The 22,137-nt window shown below is 37.0% G+C and overlaps 2 protein-coding genes across 9 annotated transcripts in view; one reads left to right on the forward strand and one right to left on the reverse strand.

Annotated features, from left to right (window-relative positions):
- The window catches only part of LOC121736616, a 30,073-nt gene extending 11,201 nt beyond the window's left edge, over positions 1-18,872 (reverse strand). For 2 of the 3 annotated variants that reach the window (XM_042127938.1, XM_042127936.1), the window contains exons 1-2: positions 18,747-18,872; positions 145-612 (exon numbers count right to left, since the gene is read on the reverse strand). In XM_042127938.1, the coding sequence (XP_041983872.1) occupies positions 145-561 (417 nt within the window). In that variant the 5' untranslated portion in view covers positions 562-612; positions 18,747-18,872. Of the gene's footprint in view, positions 1-144; positions 613-8,646; positions 8,694-18,746 lie in introns of those variants that run through there. The other variant, XM_042127937.1, reaches the window with a different exon arrangement.
- The window catches only part of LOC121736613 (SEC23-interacting protein), a 72,821-nt gene that overhangs the window by 14,582 nt on the left and 36,102 nt on the right, over positions 1-22,137 (forward strand). The window lies entirely within an intron of this gene.

A 22,137-nucleotide genomic window follows, 5' to 3' on the forward strand; every position in this document is an offset into this window, starting at 1 on the left:
TGAAATAAATGAAAATATTTTAATTCTATATCAAACTTTTTCCGTTCATGGGCTGTCCAAATATAACATAATTCAAATGGTCCCGAAGATATTAGTAGATTTATTATAAATTATTTTAGGGTGTCTAACATAATAATATTATACCTGTCTATTGCTTGTGAACGATGGATACACTTCTCTTCCAGCGTTGTCTCTATTGTAGACGTTATTGTCCATGTATCCTGTTGACGCTTCGGTCACATATTGAGCCGTCGTCCGCACTCTTTCTTCTTTATCAACGTAATCTTCTACATGCTCTTCAACTACACTCTCTTCTGTTGTCACCGTCGAATCGACGTTCTTTTCTGTGTTGTCCAAAGACGTGTTGTGTTCATAATCATAATCTACTATAGTGTCTGTGTCAAACTGTGCAACTATACTCGGTTTTGTTTTATACTCCTCGTTGTTTTCTTGTTCTTGTGCTAGTATTTGTGAATCGTTGTATTCTATCTCACTCTGACACTGGGTCCTTATTAATATGTTTAATACTACAGCTAATACTAAGTTTCTTTTATGAGCCATCTTTGTTTACAGTGTTGTCATCTTGTTTGTACTTTTAGATTTTAATATTACCTGTTGAAAGGAGAGAGCAAATTATTATTGAGCTATAGATAATCATGTTAATGAATGGAAAGAGAGATGCTTATTTTATCTTATCTGTTTATTCTTATCATTTAACTTTGCCCTATTGACTTTTTGTTTACTTCGTTGCTTTATGTCTAATTAAAACGATAATCATAGATGACCGTATACGATTTTTGAATATTTAGGGGAACCTACTCTTTTAGCCTTGAATTTGGCATACTTCTGCGATCAGATGTAGTTCATTATTTTAACATTTTGTGATTCTTCTAACAAAATTTATGTATTTAACATCTATAAGTGTATGTATGTTTACATTCCTTCTCCTTTTTATCTAAACAGTAGTAGTACGTTGAACTTAATATTTGTTTTCATGACAGTGTTATGTGTCTGATTACTTTTATCTAAATAAGAACCGAGAAATTCTTAAAAGCTTTCTTATGGTGATGAAACTTAATCGTTGGTAAAAGCTTTTTCATTTTTATTACAAACTAGCTGTCCCGGTGAACTTCGTGTCACTTTAAAACCTGCCCTGGACTTCTACGAATATCTTAAGACTATAACTAGCCCAATCCGTTCAGCCGTTTTCGAGTTTTAACGTAACACAATTGAAAATCCATTTTTATATATATATAGATGATATAGGGGTTATTTTTTATTGTTTTATCACAATTCACAGTAACTCGTGCCTTTTATATGGCGTATAAAAGCCTATATTTAGTCACTCTGTCTAAAGAAAATGGTCTTTTCGTTGGAAATTATAAGGCGAACATATTAAGACATGACCTTTAAGTGCGAATAATTGTTAATTTATCTCTCTTAGATTTCTAGAGATTTTTAGACTAATTCTCTAGTTAAAACATAATAAATTTTATGTCTATATGTTGACCCATTGTCACTACCCATGGCATGGTTGTATGGGACGTCTTGTATGTAATTATCGTGTGCACTCGTCAGACCTAACAATAACAATTTGTAACTAATTACTTGCATTTGCATATCTTGTTTTATCAATCCTGCCAGATCTATTGTGACACCTGTGTTTATTGAGATAAAGATCATTTTGCTGTAAATCTATGACGTCGATTTAGTGTGAATAATATACTGTTCAAAGGAATATGAGTTAGCCTGGTCAGTTTGCGGGGCACCTACATTCCATTAATTAAGAAAAACAAAAGTCGATTCTCGCTGAATCTAAAACTTTTGTCGTATACCCATGCGTAATGCGTACCATTAGCATACAAAACATGTCATTTTCATTATTTTAAATCACATGTTTACGTGGGAGAGCCATGCTTCGCCGGAATGGGCCGGCTCGACCGGAAAAACACCACGTTCTCACAGAAAACCAGCGTGAAACAGCGCTAGCGCTGTGTTTCGCCGAGTATGTGAGTTTACCGGAGGCCCAATCCCCTACCCTATTCCCTTCCCTACCCTCCCCTAATTCCTTCCCATCCCTACCCTCCCTTACAATATTACCCTATTCCCTCTTAAAAGGCCGGCAACGCACCTGCAGCTTTTCTGATGCTGCGAGTGTCCATGGACGACGGAGGTTGCTTTCCATCAGGTGACCCGTTTGCTCGTTTGCCCCCTTATTTCATTAAAAAAAAACCATTCGGTTCTTTCCCATTCGTTATGCTCAAAAAGACAGCATCTTACAGCTCGGGCTCTTTAGCATCTTACAGCCCGGGCTCCTTAGCATCTTACAGCCCGGGCTCCTTAGCATCTTACAGCCCGGGCTCCTTAGTATCTTACAGCCCGGGCTCCATGTGGAACATTATGTTATGTAAGTACTCTATATTTAGCTATCTTATGTTTGATTTTCATCTCAATCATCCGTCGTTTGTTATAACAGAGCTTTTATTTCTTTAATGAAAAAAATCCACAGCCGAAAATAGAACCTCTTTTTTTTTGAAGTTGGTTAAAATTGCCATGCAAATGATTGCTCCTGATGGGGAGTTCTCTTACTCGGTCCAAATGTTTCAGTAATAAGCCTCAACAAAAAACGATCGCGAGTGGGGCACGTGGCGAAGTAGGTTTTTGTTGTAATACGGCCGATCGCGATTCAGGTTCCGTATTATTCCCATATTATATTGTTTACCAAGAGGTATCTAAATGATACAAAAATTCTACATTCTACAAGGCAACGTTTTTGAAGACGTCTTGCAGCCGCACTCAGGACGTTTGATAATTTCAATTTAATGAAGACTTCGACGAAAATGTTTGGAGTTAAGTCAAGATCTTCATTAATAAATAATAATCATTAAATCTTTAAGAAACCATACCATACCATAAGAGTACCATATCAATGATTTAGTTCACAGATGTTATGTGCGAAATAATTTGGTACTCAATTTGCATTCTGCCTCATGTGTAATTCACATCCTACTAATATTATAAAGGCGAAAGTTTGTTTGGGTGTATGGATGTGTGGATGTATGGATGTTTGTTACTCTTTCACGCAAAAACTACTGAACGGATTTTAATGAAACTTTACAATAATAAAGCTTATACATCAGAATAACACATAGGCTACAATTTTAACCGACTTTCAAAATGGGGGAGGTGTTATGTTCGTTTTCTTATGTTCAACGATTACTCCGCCGTTTGTTAACCGATTTTCAAAATTTTTCTTTTGGTATATAGGGTATCATCCCAATTTGGTATTATATTCACAAAAGTGGTGATCTGATGAAGGATGCATAAGTAATCGAGGGAACTCCTCAAAATTTATATGGAAATATGTGGTGACTTCGGTTTCGTGAGAAGTATTCTAAGCATATGCTACCAACAAGTAAGATTTTGCACCGAGGTATACCTGGTATACCGTGGTTCGGAAGGTGCTGAGAGAACTCCTAATTCTTTATAGATACAAGTTTGGGAGTTTCGGCGTTGTTTTAAGAACGGAAAGCATATGCTACTATGCAAATTACATTCATCATCATCATCACTACCATTTTATACTTAGAATACATCGTCCCATGGTTATGACTTATGACTTATGAGCCTATAATGACCCTGTTATTGGTATTTTTCATAGTCTTTTAGATCGAGACTCGAGTTTGTCAAGCGATAATTGAAAAAAATCTATACTTAATATTGCTTGAGAGTATGTTTGCTTAAACGCGCTAATTTCAGGAACTACTGGTCCGATTTAAAAACTTATTTCAGTGTTAGATAGCTTATTTATCGAGTAAGACTAAAGGCTATATAATATTATCACGCTAAGACTAATACGACCGAAAAAACTCAGGAAAATGTTGGAAAAACGGGGGAAATATTAGAAATTACGAACTACTGGAGCAATTTTTATGGCAATATTTGGCACAGATATAGAGTAAACCAAGTGAAGGGAGTAGGGACATAAGAGCTATTTTTTATGGGAAAATGTACGGTTTCCGTAAAATTCCTAATTTACGCGGGCGAAGCCGCGCGGGACATCTAGTTTTTGATAAAATCAAATTCTTTGACTTCGCCTAAATGACCTAAATCCCATTTAGTCTCAACCAGTACATCGGCTTTTTCGTATTTCCTAGAGCATATTATCTGTCGAATGTTTGGTTAAAGTTGCGGTGGATTTTGGACCATATTAACGGAACCCAGAACAGGTGGAGGTGAAAAAAGCAGTCTGACGTAACGAGCGCGGTGCGTGAGTCACCGCGGGCCCTTCATTACATGCTAATTGACGTACAGTCAGACCCGCTGTCTGATCAACACCATGGATAACGATGGGAGTTGAAGACAATGGGGTATTCATGGTGGAAGGTCGTGGAGGCTGGTGAAGCAAGGACATAGAGCTTTTAGCTACGTTACAATATGTGCTTACGATGATGCGGTTGGGAAACAAATCCTATAAATTTTTACTAAGTGATAATACTTTAGGGTGTGGATATGTCCCCTGTATAGAGTTCACTGTGAAAGTAGCAGCGCTGAAAGAGCAATTAAAAAGCCCTAAAGTATTATCACTTAGTTTTGTTACACCCTGCATAGGAGAGAATAACATTTAATAAACATAGAGTCAATGGATAAAGAACAATCTATTCTGATTTTTGTCACCTCTTTTATAGTGATTGAAAGCTCTTTATCAGTTTCTTGAGGCGTTTGTTAGTAGTAGTTAGTGTTATTTGTTGAAATGATACGTCTTTGGTACTTTGTTTTTTTTTTTTTCGTTGGCATCCGCATTTATGCCTTTTTTAGAGGAGGTTTTCTACATTATGTTTTATGTTTCTTTATACTGGACCCTGATTCAGGATGCGCAATTCAACTTGGATTCGGAAACTTCACCGCGCGACCAGTGACCACCAATAAACCCTCGGTGCGCAAAGCCTTGACCAATGCTCGCACGTAACGTTTCCGAATCCGATTCGAACGGAAATCGTCAATCAGCCCTCTGGTATATACTGAAAACACTGCTTGTGCATCGTCCCGACTGTACCCGCGGAAATTGTTTTCGGTGGAATCGAAACGAGTTTGGTGACCCGGCGAGGTTGTCGAGGTTGCCGGCTGTCGAGCTTGCGGAACCACGTTGGTTAATATGATGGGTGTTGTGCAACGCGTTATGTCTCCCCATGGGTTTGTAGGTGATAGGTCGTGTGCTTGATGTGATGGCGCTTAAAGTTCTTGCAGGGCTCGTGCTTACTTGAGCATTGAGATACGAGAGTCTTGAGTCAGAATATTTGTATGTGCATCTTCATGTGTTACATCGTATAGCAGTCTGTGTTAAGACTGTCGTGTTGCAAGTAAACTCCCAGCTCTTAGTTCCCGAAGCGGACAGTTCATAAACTGTTTCAAATAATTTAGAAAATACTTTGACTTTCTAGGCTTTTGAAACGAGTGTTTGTAAAGACGATGCAGCCGTCCGTCCGTAGACCTTGGTATGTGGAATTTCCGAATTCTGAATTGTCCCATAACTATTTAGGACAATTCTTTGATACGTGGGAGAGCTATGCTACGGCACGAATGGGCCGGCTCGACCGGAGAAATACCACGTTCTCACAGAAAACCGTCGTGAAACAGCGCTGTGTTTCGCCGAGTGAGTGAGTTTACCGGAGGCCCAATCCTCTACCCTATTCCCTTCCCTACCTTCCCCTATTCCCTTCCCATCCCTACCCGCCCCTATTACCCTATTCCCTCTTAAAAGGCCGGCAACGCACCTGCAGCTCTTCTGATGCTGCGAGTGTCCATGGGCGACGGAGGTTGCTTTCCATCAGGTGACCCGTTTGCTCGTTTGCCCCGTTATTTCATAAAAAAACATTGCCCCAAATGGTTTTTCAAATATACTGAAAAGTCTTCAATTCTAAGCACCTCTTGAATCATCAGTTTCTTGGCATCTCTTGGCATTAAAAATGTTCTACAAGTAGGACGTAGGACATCCGCGATCATTTGTACTGATGCGCGGGCGCCGACTTGTGAAGACGAAAGGTGATTAGAAGGCAGTTAGCCACGGAATTTAGTAATGCGGTTGGGTAATACGCTAGCCGACACCACGATTATGATTCACGAAGCTCTAACATACGTCAACTTGCTTGGATTTTAAGATGTGTTTACTATTTTGCTTATATTATTATAACCTAAACTTTCTTTAAACTTCTTTTTCCTTGTCTTTATTTAATCCCTGAGGTTACTTTCGACTTTTAAAGAATACTTATACATACCAATGTACTTGGTATGGAGATACTTTGAGTCATAGAACACAGGCTTTGTCCACGCTGTGCCTTTTTCTGGTCGTCAAGGGCATGCGTTATAGCGCAGTCAACAGCGAACGTGAGGCATGCCCGCGACGCATGCACTCTGACCGTATCCAAAACTTCAAAAATGACACTATTGGCGTTGCGTTCCTTGACGCATTCAATTATTTAATTATTGAATGCGCCAATATGAAAGTTGATGACGAAAATTGAAGATGAAAGTGCACAGTGTGGACATAGCTATTTGATACTTTTTAACCCGGAAAAAATGCATATATGTCGTAGGATGATTTGATAAATCCGTGTTTTCGCGAAATCCCTAGAATTTTATCCTTTCATTTTTTATCAAATCATCCTACGACATCGTAGGATGATTTGATAAATCGAATTTTCGCGAAAATTCTAGGGATTTCGCGAAAACACGGATTTATCAAATCATCCTACGACACATATATAAACGAATTTTGGTGCAAACGGAGTTGGGACTTGGGAGTATCATCTAATTAGAAACTAATTTATCCTGTCTTATAACTGCTTTCTTACTTTTTGTCACACTCACCAACCTTTTAATGCATATTGCTAATAATTTTCAGAAGCGTCACACATTGATTTAAAATTACTTAACCTTTCTTTGTTTCATATCTTTGTTCTAACTTTACATGTAATAAAATTATTAATTCACCAACCTCATGCAAATTTTGAGCAAGCAGTAAACTTTTATGTCGCAAAATTACCGTTTTTATTGCTTCTGCTTGGTCAGAGTGATTTAATTATGATTACAAACGTGCGCGGGCGCCATTTTATTCCGGGTACAGTTTGTTCAACACTTTTGTGTGGACAACGTAAGGACTAGAACTGTGGGGGTAAATAACAAAGAACGCGGGGGTAGGGTTGTCACTTGTCAGCGGACAGAGAAGCCAGTTTGGCCGGACATTTGGGCAAAAAGGCCGGACATTATAACTGCGACACTCGACAGAATCAAGCGTTTTTGCTTGACAATGGCGAAATTTAAAATGTCATATTGGCGGCATGTGTTCTTGTAGCAGAGTCTAAGCTACTGTTCTGATTTTTACAAATGAGGTGTCAATACATACGATAAAGTATTTTTTTAAATTTTGACGTAGACGTGTGTTTACTATTAAACTACTTAATAAATCCAGTTAATTGCAATCAAATATTTTAGCTACAAGAGTATTTAAGTAATCTGGTGCGATATTTTGCCCATAGCTGACCTGTCAATAAAGAAACACTCAACACTCTCATTTGAGAAATGTAAAGAGCCGAACATGCCGGAGTCCTGATTCCGTTTATTTTTATATTACCCAAAACCTGACTATGTCCTTTTTTCCCGCTCCCACACATATTACTGCGAATTCGCATCGCATCGCAATGTCATTTTTATTAGGTATGACTTTTGTCGCAGATATGCGATGCGAATTCGCAGTTAAGTGAGGGAGCCCTTACTGGCAAGTGGCAACCCTAGACCGAGATCGCACCGCTCCCGGAAAGCGCGGCGACCTTGAGAAGGTCGTTAGTATGCCCCGCACTATGTCACGAGCGTGCGCCGTATTCCAATATAGAGTAGACCGTATGTGATTATTCACCCTTATTGTCGGGGGATAGAGGTGATGTTGGGAGTAGAATAATTATGAACGCGTTACGTATGAGATTGTATAGGACCTGTGCGTAGACTACGAGATTATTCACCCTTATTGTCTAAGAGATAGAGGTGGTGTTGGAGGCAAAATAAATATAAACGTAGCGTGAGACGGCTTCAAAACAACTAGCCATGGAAGTTCCTGTAGATGATGAGATGATGGATGGACAAAGTACGTATGTAATGATGCCGTAACTTTACAATAAATTACCCAATGAAATTATAGAAATTGACGATTTAAATAAATTTAAGATAAAATTAAAATCATTCCTAATCAAAAATAGTTTTTACACAGTTAAAGAGTATTTAAATGAAATTTAATGATAATGAATAAAGTATTGTCCTGTAATGTTTCAATTCCATTTTAATGTATTCCAATTTGTATGTTAATTAATATCAATGTTACATATTTACTTGAGAATCAATGAATATTTAAATATTTTGGCTGTTAATTTAGTGAATTTAGAGGATCCTATTTATTGTAATATTTACATGCCATTAAAACGGCAAAACATGTACTGTTTTCGCAAACTTGTAACATCTTCTTATCATGTTTTGTGCAAATAAAGATATTGAATTGAAAAAAAAAAAAAAAAAAAAAAAAAAGGAAAATCTGTTATTTATGAGAAAGCATGAATCATGAATTTAAAAAAATTCATGAGGTTCTGGCTGGTCTGATACGAATAGTGACGTTTTGTTGATTGAATCACGGTCTGTGCAAGTGGAACAATTTCAAAGGTTCTCCGGTCGAGCCGGCCCATTCGTGCCGAAGCATGGCTCTCCCACGTCACAATTGGCTATTTATGCCGCAAATAACAATTTTCCTCAAGAAGATAAATGATAATTTATAGAAGCTCATCTATTTATGTTTTTTATTTGTTCATGTCGGGTCAAGGCTTACATTATGTATTCGGTTAGCTAAGCATGTGGACTGAGTAAATATTAGACTAGATGACGTCTGCAACTCCGTTGCGCCAAAGTTTGTTCATCGCGCGGTAACCGTACATTTTTCCGGGATAAAAATTATCCTATGTCCTTTTCCGGGACTCGCAGTATCTCCATACCAAATTTTAGCAAAATCGGTTCAGCTGTTTGGGCGTGAAGAGGTAACAGACAAACAGACGGCATTCACAATATTAGTATGGATTAAAACAATAGATAGCTTTCTGTAATACGTATATTACGTATAGTACCAAGACAATTTTTCCGGCGTTTACATACATTTGCTTGTGTCCGCCAGAACGCGCGTTTAATCTCGCGCTGTAGCCACACCGCGAGATGAAACACGCGTTCTGGCGGACACATATAAATCGAACTTTAGGATTGTTGTTCAGGTTAGTTCAGAAATGGTTGTTAAGGCGACGCCTTGATAATTTGGCTGTAGCGATATCGATTTTTCTCAGCAATGACTTAAGCTAAGAAATTAAAGTTCATTGTCAGTATTGATCATGTCTTTTTCTTTGAATCACCCATAGATTAACACGATTGGTCAACTTTTATAACACAGAATAATCAATCAAAAAGACATCTGTAAAAAAGGGATTCCTATTTTGCCAACAGAGAAGAGTGATTTAAGCGTCCAAAATTTGTACATAGATTGGTTCAAGCATGCACTTTAATTTGCCCATAGCTTATATGAAATGTATTTATGGTTTTTAAATTACGCGACAAAAACCATTTTGTCGCTACGCCCTTTCCATTTTTTTTTCCTCTCATAGAAGACGAGCAATCTAAAACATATCCAACACGGTTTTTTTACGTCACCTTAAGGTGACGCCGCGTTAAAGTAAGGTGTTTTGCTGTCCACACGATAATTTTTACTCGATTTGGAGTAAAACTATCGAGTAATACCGATAGTGAGTACTGACCATAATCACTTACTCAGCGCTGCTGCCTGCTTGTAAAGTTAAGCAACGCCGTTTAGATCAATTCAAAATAGGTGACACTCTTGTGTTGTAACGAATAACGATACTTGACGGATTGCTTTTTTGTGTCATTATGTTTTCATAAAACGTTTTTTGTTGGCTCTAATAGTGTTATGATTTATGAGGAGTAAAGATGTATTTGCGTTGGACTAGCCTTGAACATACTGTAACGATATTGATGTAGATAGTAGAGGATGTAGAGTATGCCACGGGAAAGGATAATTTACGGAGTACCTAAACTTTATCGCAAACATACTATGGGTTGTATCAGTAGCGAAGCAGCCTTTCCCAAAGTGGGCGATAACGCCCCCCTGTGGGCGCTGAAGGGCTGAAGGGGCGCGGTATGGGACCCAGAAAAAAATGGGGGTGATTTATTTCATCAGGATGCATTTTAAATTGAAATAATGGGGGCGCTAAAATATAATTTGTTCTTAATATACATTTTGCACAATTTGAATTTAGAACTACCTGACATTACATTATTTTAATTTTTTGGCTAGAGCCTTTCCATAGAGAATCTTTATTGTTTACAGCGAGTATTTTTTATTATTTTAAGAGCGCAAGTTAAAGGAAAAAATATCAGGCACTTAATGAAATGGCGCCAAAAATTGCGTGGGCGTGTCGTAATGTGGCTTGACGACAGGCAGTTATAAAATAATACAAACAAGTTTCACATATTTCAAGCAGTGTAGGTAACGTAAAAACGAAAATAAGATGTTATGGTGTTGTGAAATTCTTTCGACGTCCTACGTTTTTTTTTCGATAACGACTCTCTTCACTTCTTAATAAAATGAATGGTCCAGAGCCTTTAGAAAAAATGAAAATGTCATCATATAATACATAATAATATTAAACTAGATAGAAATAATTATAAGGCATCGCTAAGTGCAGATATTATGTTATCTGCACTTAGCGAACCGGTGGTAGGTATAGTAACGTTCCGTTCGGAAAATATTTGTAAAAATTTATCATATGCATAAAAAGAAAACCATTTGAGTTTGAGTTTATCAAAGCCCCTACGAATTTTTAAATTTGACAGTGATATTAACAAAAGCATTCAGGATCCTTATACTGCGTAGATTTACTCAAGTACTTAGTCTTAATCATTGCCATATTGTTATGATAAGGATACTTGAAAGAAGACTACAATATCTGTTTAAGTTCTTTCAAAACATAAATAACAATCAGCATCGCCTGTCATGAATTGAATATGAATCGATTAATGAGGATAATCGAGTGGTGAGTGATGATATTATCGATATTATTATCGATTAAATCGTGTTCATCACATACTCGATTACCTCCGCGTCACGCTTCTTGTGCACGTATTTTATATCCTTAATATGTACTACTTGGCTCAGTAGTTGAAGTGAGAAGTTTACTATAGAGTTAGGGGTTGAATGTCGTCTAGAAGTTTTGAAGTCTTTAGTGGCGTTGTGCACTTTTTTAGGATGGTTAAAGAAAATTTTGCGTTAGGTTAGTGGTGTTAGGACACGTCACCTAGATCCTGATGGAAAATTCGTAAGACGGCGTAGGAAAAGAAGTCACCGATATTCCACTCTCTTTCTACCGCGTGTAGAAAATGAATATATGCCTGCGCTACTGTTTCGTTTTCACATCTACCGGCACAGTTAGAATGCAACCAGTTGCTTTTTTAAGTAGAATCATCCCAAACTCGATGTTGCAACAACAATAAATTGAATAACGATTTATGCTCATTAACCCACATATCGATGAAGGAAATAAACAAGAACAAATTTGGAAGAAATAAAAAAAAAATTCCGCTAATAAACCGTTCTTTGTAAATGCGACCTAAGTAACAATAAAGTACCTACATAAAGTATGCAAATTATTCGATTTTCGAAATTCGGACCGGCTGTGGCTGGACGGGTTTCAGAGCTTTGCCCGAAGTGACGAAAATTAAAAAAATAATAATGTCATAGTTGGCGCCTTTTTTACGCAAAATTTGCCGGTAAGGAGTTTTACGCAAATGTCGGAGCAGAAGGCGCTGGTGACGCTACTAGTACATACATCTACAGAAATGTTGTCAAACCTTGAATAAAACTTTTTCTTTACTGTCTATTGCTAAGTACTTACATACGGTTTTGCTCGATCGAGCAATAACATCGAGCAAAACCCGCGGCTCGGGATTCCGTCCACACATTCAGCATTACTCGATAGTTTTATTCTTAATCGATATATTTAATTTCATCAAGCCAGCTCGATGCGAGCCTTCGAATTGTCAGTTTTGCGGTCCACACAGTTATTATTTCTCGATTTGGAGTAAAACTATCGAGCAAAACCGCATGTGAGTATTTAGCATAAGTGTCTTATTTATGTCTATTATATTTATGTATAGACCTGGTGCTGGCTCTAGCGAATTAATATTGTAATAATATCCCATTAATTAAAAATAAAGATTCATCCATTTCCATAAACACATTTAAATAAATCAATGAAGCTCCATAAATTTTGATCGTTTATCTCAAATTGTTGTTTACTATTTTGAATTTAGAAGATAGAAATTTGACATTTTTTTTTTTAAATCACGTGAGCCGTTTCGGTGCATTAGAATAAAATTAGGAGCACCGATGATACACGAACCTGCTACACCAGTTCTGTATTATGCGCATAATTATATGGTCAATTAACGTTACTGCTCTGTGATCTGGTGATTAAACTAGATTCTAGATTATGTCGGTCAGATTTCGTCGTTTTGTCACTATTATAAATAGATCATAATCTCCGAATGTGATGTATTAAGGCTTTGTTTCCACGCTAGACGGCAGCAGTAGCATAGACAGTAAACAAAAAGTTTTGTTCGACGTTTAAAAATGTTTCTGATATGACGTGTGTAACATTTCGGATTTTGGTCGGATTATTTATACTTTTACGTAATATTCCCTATAAATGCCTGTTATCACAAATATTTTTAAGACTTGAATGTATTTTTATCTCTGTATTACATATTTAGGTGCTACCTAAATGTTCAGACTTAATATGTAAGGGATGATAATAATTTTATCATCGCAGTAATAAAAACTTCGGATTTGCCAAAATTCAAAAGTTCCGGGACAACCTGAATATTGTTTCACCAACAATAAAACAAGCATATTTTACGATACGCGTTTTTTTGTTTAAGAAAGTGTATGAAAAACTGTTTTATATTAGTTGACACAAGAATCGTACGATAGTTATGTAGAGAAACTGAATATGCCGGACAAAATATGTAATATTATGTTATTGCTGTAATACGTGGGAGAGCCATGCTTCGGCGCGAATGGGCCGGCTCGACCGGATAAATACCACGTTCTCACAGAAAACCAGCGTGTAACAGCGCTTGCGCTGTGCTTCGCCGAGTGAGTGAGTTTACCGGAGGCCCAATCCCCTAACCCCTACCCTATTCCCTTCCCTACCCTCAACTATTCCCTTCCCTTCCCTAGCCCTACCCTCCCCTATTACCCTATTCCCTCTTAAAAGGCCGGCAACGCACTTGCAGCTCTTCTGATGCTGCGAGTGTCCATGGGCGACGGAAGTTGCTTTCCATCAGGTGACCCGTTTGCTCGTTTGCCCCCTTATTTCATAAAAAAAATGTTGTTATTTAAGCAACATTAGCATTGTCAACAAACAACAGTTAGTTATGGGTAAAAAGGTTAAAAAAATCTACTTATATGAATAAAAAAAAAACTTTAAAAAAAACATTTATAGTACGTTATCAAATCCAATGTATTAGACTTCAACGCGCGCGGCGCTCTCTCTACTCGTATCTCACCGGGAATGGGGATATTGTACTTGAACAATTTTCTTATTACCCTTTATATTTTCTTTTCGATAATAATAATAAACATTTATTCTGTACATACAAATTACACGACATTACAATAAACATTTCACAAGAAAGACAAACCTACCTATAACCTTTCTTGATAAATGGACTGTCACATAAAAAGAACATAAAATTAATAAGCAAATGGACATAATATAGTTAGTGTCTATTTGTGTACACTCAGGTGATGATCACAGTATAGTACCTAAGTACCTAAAATGGTCGCTTTGAAGAATCATGATATGAATCATAACATTTCTAAAATCGCAAAATGCAACTCTGTTTGCAATTCATTTCTGTATTTTTGTTTTGTACATATTTGACATTTGTCAGTTTGACAGTTTTGACAATTCATTTGCTGAATTGATTGAGAGGAATTGCAAAATGTGACCATTTTAGCCCCGCTGGTGTTCTGTGAGGCCTTGATTCTCGTTAATATTATGATAAATCGTTACTAATTATTATTTTCGTTATTATATTATCGTTACTAATTAAAGGAAAAAGTTTGTTTGTTCGGCTCCGATGACTCCGCAAGTACTTAGCCGATTTCGATAAATTTTTGCACAGGTAAAGTGGATTATGGGAAAGAATAAGGGATACTTTTTGTTGCTGTAAAATGTACGATTACAGCGGGATACTTTTCCAATATTTTCAACTTTTAGTTGAACAATATAGGTAACAGGAGTTTTCTTGTATGTTATGAATTATGATTTGACTCAATACAGCTCGATAGTTTAAACTTTAAACAATGTTGTTATTGTGTATCTGTCACTAGATAACGCCCGTAACTCAGTTGCGCTAAAATTCATGTATCGCATGGGCACCGTACATTTTTCCGGAATAAAAAGTGTTCTTTCCCGGGACTCCGAGTACCTACATCCATAGAAAATTTCAGCAAAATGGGTTCAGCGTAACAGACAGACAGACACATTTTCCCGTTTATAATATTAGTATGGGTTATCTTAGATGTATCTATCCCTTCGGTGCCTCAACTGAGCGGCGTACGCAATGTCTAACAGCCGCGATGTGATTTATAACTATGGTAGTTGCCGACAAAAAATCCGCGCAGACGCCGCGGCTCCGACTTGCGACATACGTGTTTTGAAACGGAAAAGTTTGGCTAAGTTCGATACACCTGTAGTGGTTGTGTTGGGGAGTGCTTAAAGTTTTTAAATAAACTAGTAAACGAGCTGATATATCACCTGATGGCAAGCGATTATACCTGCACTCTTCACTAGACACTCGAAACACCGGCGGGGCTAAAATGGTCACATTTAGCAATTCCTCTCAATCAATTCTGCAAACGAATTGTCAAAACTGTCAAGCTGACAAATGTCAAATTATTACGAATTGCTAGACATGAATTGCAAGCAGAATTGCATTTTGCGATTTAAAAAAACATATTGAGATTCATAATATGATTCTCCAAAGCGACCATTCTAGCCCCGCTGAGTTAAGTTACAAAATGCAAGTTGCATTTATGGTCATTTAATTTTTACACACAAGTGTTGTCACTTGTCCCACGCCTGTTTTCAATGAGGCCGTGGTAATCCAGACGAGCTGTGCCATTCGTGCCAAAGCATAAATAACTCTGACCGAACTGTAGAAGATCGATAATATTCGAGATTATTCATTTTACATCACTTTTTACATAGATAAGTTTTTATATTAAAATATTGATTTAAATATTGTTATTTCAATTTTTCGAGTTCAAGAGTTCAGGTAAGTACCTGAAGGACTTGTGTTACGGCCTACGGGTACCAGACAACGGAAATGTAATATTTATAAGTAACAATATAATATTATAGTATTATGAAAAACATAAAGATATGATTAGTCTAGTTTGTGATCGCGACTGATACTTAACAAACGCATCCTTAAAATATTTCATAGTTTAGCAATTAATGGTAATTTAGGTTTATTTGTAATATAATTAATATAAATCATATTTGTAATAATTTTTGTAAAAAACTGTTTTTGCCTTAATAAAATAAAATAAAAATAAAATAAATAAAATAAAATGATTTTCGGTAGTCTATATTTTTTTGTCTAGACTCTAGACAGATCATTACAATGCAAATGAGCATTTTTTTAAATTTTCCTAAAGTGCAAATGGAAAGTTTTGCCATTCTAATTTTTAAGTTGTTTTTAAATATTGACGACCTCTGTGGCTCAGTGGTGAGCGCGTATGTAGCTCAAGCCGGGGGTCGCGGGTTCGAATCCCGCCGACGGAACAAAAAGATTTTCAAAGTTCCTGGGTCATGGATGTGTATTAAATATGTGTATCATATAATAAAAATCTTAAATATATGTATAGTATAAAAAGTATTAAATATATATCCGTTGTCTGGTACCCGTAACACAAGTCCTTCAGGTACTTAGCACGGGGCCAGACTGACGTGGTGTGATTTGTGAAGCGTCCATAGATATTATTATTATAACTCCTTTATATGTATTGTTTTATCATACGAGTGATACAAATTTTATTCTATTCGATCATTTAATATTTATTGAATTAAAAAAAAGTATTATGCTTAAAATGCAATTTTATCTTAAACTAGCTGTCCCGGTGAACTTCGTGTCACTTAAAAACCATCCCTGGACTTCCAGGATTGTTTTACAACCAACATTAGCCAAATCGGTTCAGCAGTTATCGAGTTATAACGTTACTAACACAATTGAAAATCCATTTTAATATAATTACATATTATATAGATTAATCGAAGACGTAAGTGGATAAGAATGTTTTTTTTTATTTGTTAAAAGTTTAAAACGTTGCCTAACAATTTAAATTTTAAATATTTTTGTTTGTTTGCATAAACGGAGGCTCTAGGGCCGTTAAAATGATTTAAAACAAAAAAGTGTATTTTGTGTATAGCCAAATATAATAGCCAGATGGTAAAGTTGGTAAGTTACAAGGTTTGTTCAAATTAAAAGGAAAAAATAAGCAATTGCCCTTATGTTTAAACTTTCATATTAAAACTAGCTGTTCCGGCAAACGTTGTTTTACCATATAAAGTATTTTCGCCTATATTATTTTATTGAAGTGACTAAATAAGTATGGCACCATGGCAACGTCCATCGCTATCCCGTCGCACAAACAATGGCCGCCGTCAGTCTCGTGTTGTTTTAAATTACTATTATTTATTCAACAAACGCACTTATCAAAATTAAAAAGTAGATGTTGTCTGATTCTTAACTCTACCCGATATGCTCGCTAAGATTCACGAAAATCGGTCGAGCCGTTTCAGATTCGAGAAGTTCAAAGAGAATATTATATTATCTATATCATATTAGATGTCTGAATTGTAGTATGTTTTGCCCACCTACTTGATCTTAATTGTGAATAAAGACCATATTATGTGGCTAAAATGCTACCGATTTGTCATGTTTTAAATAAGAGCACATAATATTTGGTCGAGTTTAATTTTATTTATGATCGAAAGCAATTCAAATGGAGTATACGCCCCTTTGATTTGCTTTCATTTGTTGTTCAAAGTTTGTTTTTAAACCAAACCGGACTGTCCCGTAATATTTGCTTCATTAAAATTTGTTTTTAAAGTCCCACTCACTAAAATGTCGCCAATTTAATATACGGACGTAAACAAAATGAGATAAGTCAGGCTTTTTAATGGCCCTCTAAAGGCGCCGGTTACTTGTTTGTTTTTGCGGTTTTTAGTCCGTAAATGTTGTTGAAAAGTTAAGTATTTTCGGCCTCAAATTTGAGTGTTTCTCTACATTAACACCTACCTGCCGCACTCACTCCCGCACTCAGAGTGGAAAATTAATTACTTAAACTAGAGATCGCCCAATGGTCGAAATTCGACCATTGGTCGAACGACATTAGGACTATATTTTGTAAAATAATATTGACTTTATCATATATTTTTTTCAACTCTCGTCTCTGGGACCCAGCTGATCTCAGACTGGCCGTGTAAGCATTGTCTAGTAGTATCTAAGACTCAATAAAAAAAAAACAATAATCCATTTTCAATTTGTCAACTTGTTCTCAACAGACCTCAACCATAAATAAAAGAGTATAATTCGTATGTATAGGTTTGTCACTCAAAACTCTGTCATCTTCTTGAGTGCGTATTGTAGTGTGTGTAATGTTTTATTTGTTAAAAAAATGTATGATAAAAATATAATTTTAAAATAATATTAGCTCGATGAACTCCTTCACCATAAAAACTATAACTGTGCAAAATTTCATGCACCTACGTTTCCCCATTTTTTGTAAAAAAAGGTTACAAAGTTTTTCGTTCACGTATTAATATTATGATGATGTAATTAATTCAAAATTTTGACAGAAGCCCCATACATATCTGTCAAACTCTTCATTAAATGGAAGGTTAATCATAATTAAATGTCTCTGAGTACGGCAGTCAGAGACGCATATTAATTACTGAGCTATAATTAAATGATTATACGTGAAAGAGCCATGCTTCGGCACGAATGGGCCGGCTCGGCCGGAGAAATACCACGTTCTCACAGAAAACCGGCGTGAAACAGTGCTTGCGCTGTGTTTCGCCGAGTGAGTGAGTTTACCGGAGGCCCAATCCCCTACCCTATTCCCTTCCCTACCCTCCCCTATTCCCTTCCCTTCCCTTCCCTAACCTCCCCTATTATCCTATTCCCTCTTAAAAGGCCGGCAACGCACCTGCAGCTCTTCTGATGCTGCGAGTGTCCATGGGCGACGGAAGTTGCTTTCCATCAGGTGACCCGTTTGCTCGTTTACCCCCTTATTTCATAAAAAAAATGAAGATTTTGACATAAGCCCCATACATTATGTCAAGCTCTAAATTGAAATTGAAGTTTAATCATCATCGAATGTCTCTGAGTGCGGCAGTTAGACATTTTTTAGAAATTACCTCTTATAATAACTATCTCTCTCATCTCATTAAACATTTCGAATGGTTAAAAAAAGGGTTTAGTTTTCCTAACACAGATTTCCCGAATTTCCTAACGTATTCATACATTTTGATATCTTTCAATCTTACACTAAAAACACAACTGTAAAAAATACAAACTTGTAAATTTTTTTTGTGTAAAAAATCCACGTAAAACACTTTACTCCTTCGGAAATATTTCACTAATGGTTAACACTGTCACACGCGTCCGACCGTGTCGAAAGCTCGGAGCAGACTGGCCGTCTGCGCGCGCGCAGGTGTGCTTTACGTAGAGCTACGGTGGACAGCGTTATGCGATAGCACGAAGCAAAATATATCACCAATTTTCTTATCGTTGTCTTGGTTCAGTTTAGTTTGATTTGGTGTAGTGACTAATCAAAGTTACTTTTCAAACAACGCACTATGACTATAGACGGCGCAGCCTAATCATCACCCTTCCTTTTGAGATCATCGTAGTAGAGTAAAATACAATGTGCAGAATACACATAATGTTATGTTTAAAAACGTTAAAAAATCTCGGTGAGATACAATATTACTCTATCTAGAGAGATCCATCATATTATCTTAACTTAATAATTTTAGTATTCGCACCATTTCAAACCAAACGTGATATCAAGCGTTTTATCTATTACAATTTACAATGAACCTAAATCCGCTCTAGTTTTTCGGAAACAGCTAATCATCAAATTAGTAACTATGGTGAGTCGTCTCATATCAGTTGTGAAGTCGGCGTGTTTGATGTGTGAGGCAGCGGACGTGGGTAAGGCTGTTTTCCGTTGTTACAACACTTACCAGGTATTGCTGATAAAGATAGGCTTTTTCGAACAAATTAGATGTCGCAACTTGTAACGACTTTACACATTTGATTGTGGTTCGGTTTAGTTATATTTTATCGTTTGCTTAAAATGTGAGCCCTCAGCATACCAAAGATTAGATTAAAAAAAAATAATCGAAAAATAGACTTTATTTATTTTAACTAGTCGATGCCTGCAAATTATTTCACAAATAAATTTTTTGGCAATCGCAGTATACCGTATACTTAATAAGTAGTAAGCCCCGGGATTCAAAATATCTTGATGTATTGTGTCCTTTACTTTTTAGCGTTAGGGCATGGTGGTGTTTAGGCAAATCAGTGTTTTTCAACCAGTGGTGATTGTAAGGTGTACCCAGCCAATACCCATGAAATAAGGGGATCGTAAAGCCTCTGTCGCCAGAAGTCGTGAGAACAATTTCAGTATAAAAACAATAATGATTAAAAAACATTGCTTTATTAAGTAGGAGAATTTTAACAAAAGGATATTAGAATCATAAACATACATAGATGAAAACGCAAAAAAGCATACAATATAATAAAAAAAGTAAATCACAGCACATCATAAATTAGATAATAAATAGATATAAAGCAATAGTTCCGTCAGTTCCGTGTAACATGAAGCGGTCCAATTGGGGTATAAATTGATCATGTAGTGCGGTAGCGCGGTGCGCAAGCGCAGGCGGTAGTCGGGGGACAGGTTTATGCGACTATGCTAATGCACTATTGTTTACTTGTTATTGTCAACAACATCGTTGTCGTTAAGAGTGGTCTAAATATTATGCCTGTTTGTACCAATTCGGTATGTAAATGCTGAATTTGAGTGTATAATAGGCATGTTACTAAAAATTATATTAACGAAGCGTACATATATTTAAGTTCCAATGTCTCTGCCATGTGGCTGTTCCAATATGCCAGACGAAGATGAGCAGAGCTTATTTTTTTTTATGAAATAAGGAGGCAAACGAGCAAACGGGTCACCTGATGGAAAGCAACTTCCGTCGCCCATGGACACTCGCAGCACCAGAAGAGCTGCAGGTGCGTTGCCGGCCTTTTAAGAGGGAATAGGGTAACAGAGGAGGGTAGGGATGGGAAGAAGGCAAACGAGCAAATGGGTCACCTGATGGAAAGCAACTTCCGTCGCCCATGGACACTCGCAGCATCAGAAGAGCTGCAGGTGCGTTGCCGGCCTTTTAAGAGGCAATAGGGTAATAGGGGAGGGTAGGGATGGGAATGAAAGGGAATAGGGTAGGGGATTGGGCCTCCGGTAAACTCACTCACTCGGCGAAACACAGCGCAAGCGTTGTTTCACGCCGGTTTTCTGTGAGAACGTGGGTATTTCTCCGATCGAGCCGGCCCATTCGTGCCGAAGCATGGCTCTCCCACGTAAAATATTATCTTATATTATCATGAATCCTGACCAAAAATATTTCATTTAACTATAAATTCTCGCGAAGATTTAACAACAGTTTAACAATAAATTTACACAATTCTCTATCGCGATCGGGGTGAGGTAACTGGGTGATATGATCACGTACGATGTTATCAATTAAATGTTGTTACTTCGATCATCATCAGCACCCCGTTTTTGGATATCAATACCAAAATTTCGGTTGCTTGGAAGAAATTGCTGCATAGCAATAGCCTTTTGTGTTTATTTAGTTATCAGTACTAAGTTTGAATTTGTATATGATACTAGCTGTCCCGGCAAACGTTTCTTTGCCATATACAGTATTTCGCCCGTATTATTTTATTGAAGTGAAACGCACGTCGCACAAACAATGGTCGCCGTCAGTCTCGAGTTGTAGTAATTTACTATTATTTATTCAACAAATGCACTCATTAATATAAAAAGTCCGCAGTAGCCGATTCTCAGACCCACTGAATATGCATATAAAATTTGATTAAAATCAGTAAAGCCGTTTCGGAGGAGTACGCGGCCTAACATTGTGACACGATAATTAATATAAGATTATGTATGTGTAAATGCAATAAAGAATATTCATTCATTCATTCATTCATTCAATATTGTAAACTGAACTCAACCTACTCTGGACTTTCACAAACTTTTCTTAACTAAAATTAGCCAAATCGGTTCAGCCGTTCTTGATTTAAGTCAGACTAAAAAAATTGAAATGCATTTTTATTTATATAAATGAAAGTTGTGTTTGTTATTCCATTAGCGCCATAATAAATTGCTAATATTGTTGGTTAAAAAGCAATGATTTCTGAAAAAGCATCTTGGTGGAAAACAAAAGTACCATTACTCCTATAATAACAGGTACCTAATGGCACAAGTGTCAGGTAGACCATATCTCATAAGCCTTCGTAGGCTCCATCTGTGTCTGATGCTTCATATAATTAGGCCTTTACATCCGTTGTGGACGATTTATACAGTATTTTTCCGAGCGAAGTAACCACTCCTCAAATACTGTAGTGCCTGGGACAAGATTTTTAAATGTCCGTATGGTTGCCCAAGTATATTGTATTCTCGCATCATAGTCGGCCTAGTCCAGAGAAAAGAACTAGTCAATACGTCTGGGACCAACTATGTGCGGGTTTCCTCACGATGTTTTCCTTCACCGTACGAGCGTCCGTATTATGTACTTGAGATCAGAAAATGTCTCATAGGCACACGCCTCCACCCGGGTTCGAACCTGCACCCTCTAACAGTGCGAACCAAAGGTCTACCTATTAGGC

This window comes from Aricia agestis, chromosome 19 (assembly GCF_905147365.1).
Source record: "Aricia agestis chromosome 19, ilAriAges1.1, whole genome shotgun sequence".
Lineage (NCBI taxonomy): Eukaryota > Metazoa > Arthropoda > Insecta > Lepidoptera > Lycaenidae > Aricia > Aricia agestis.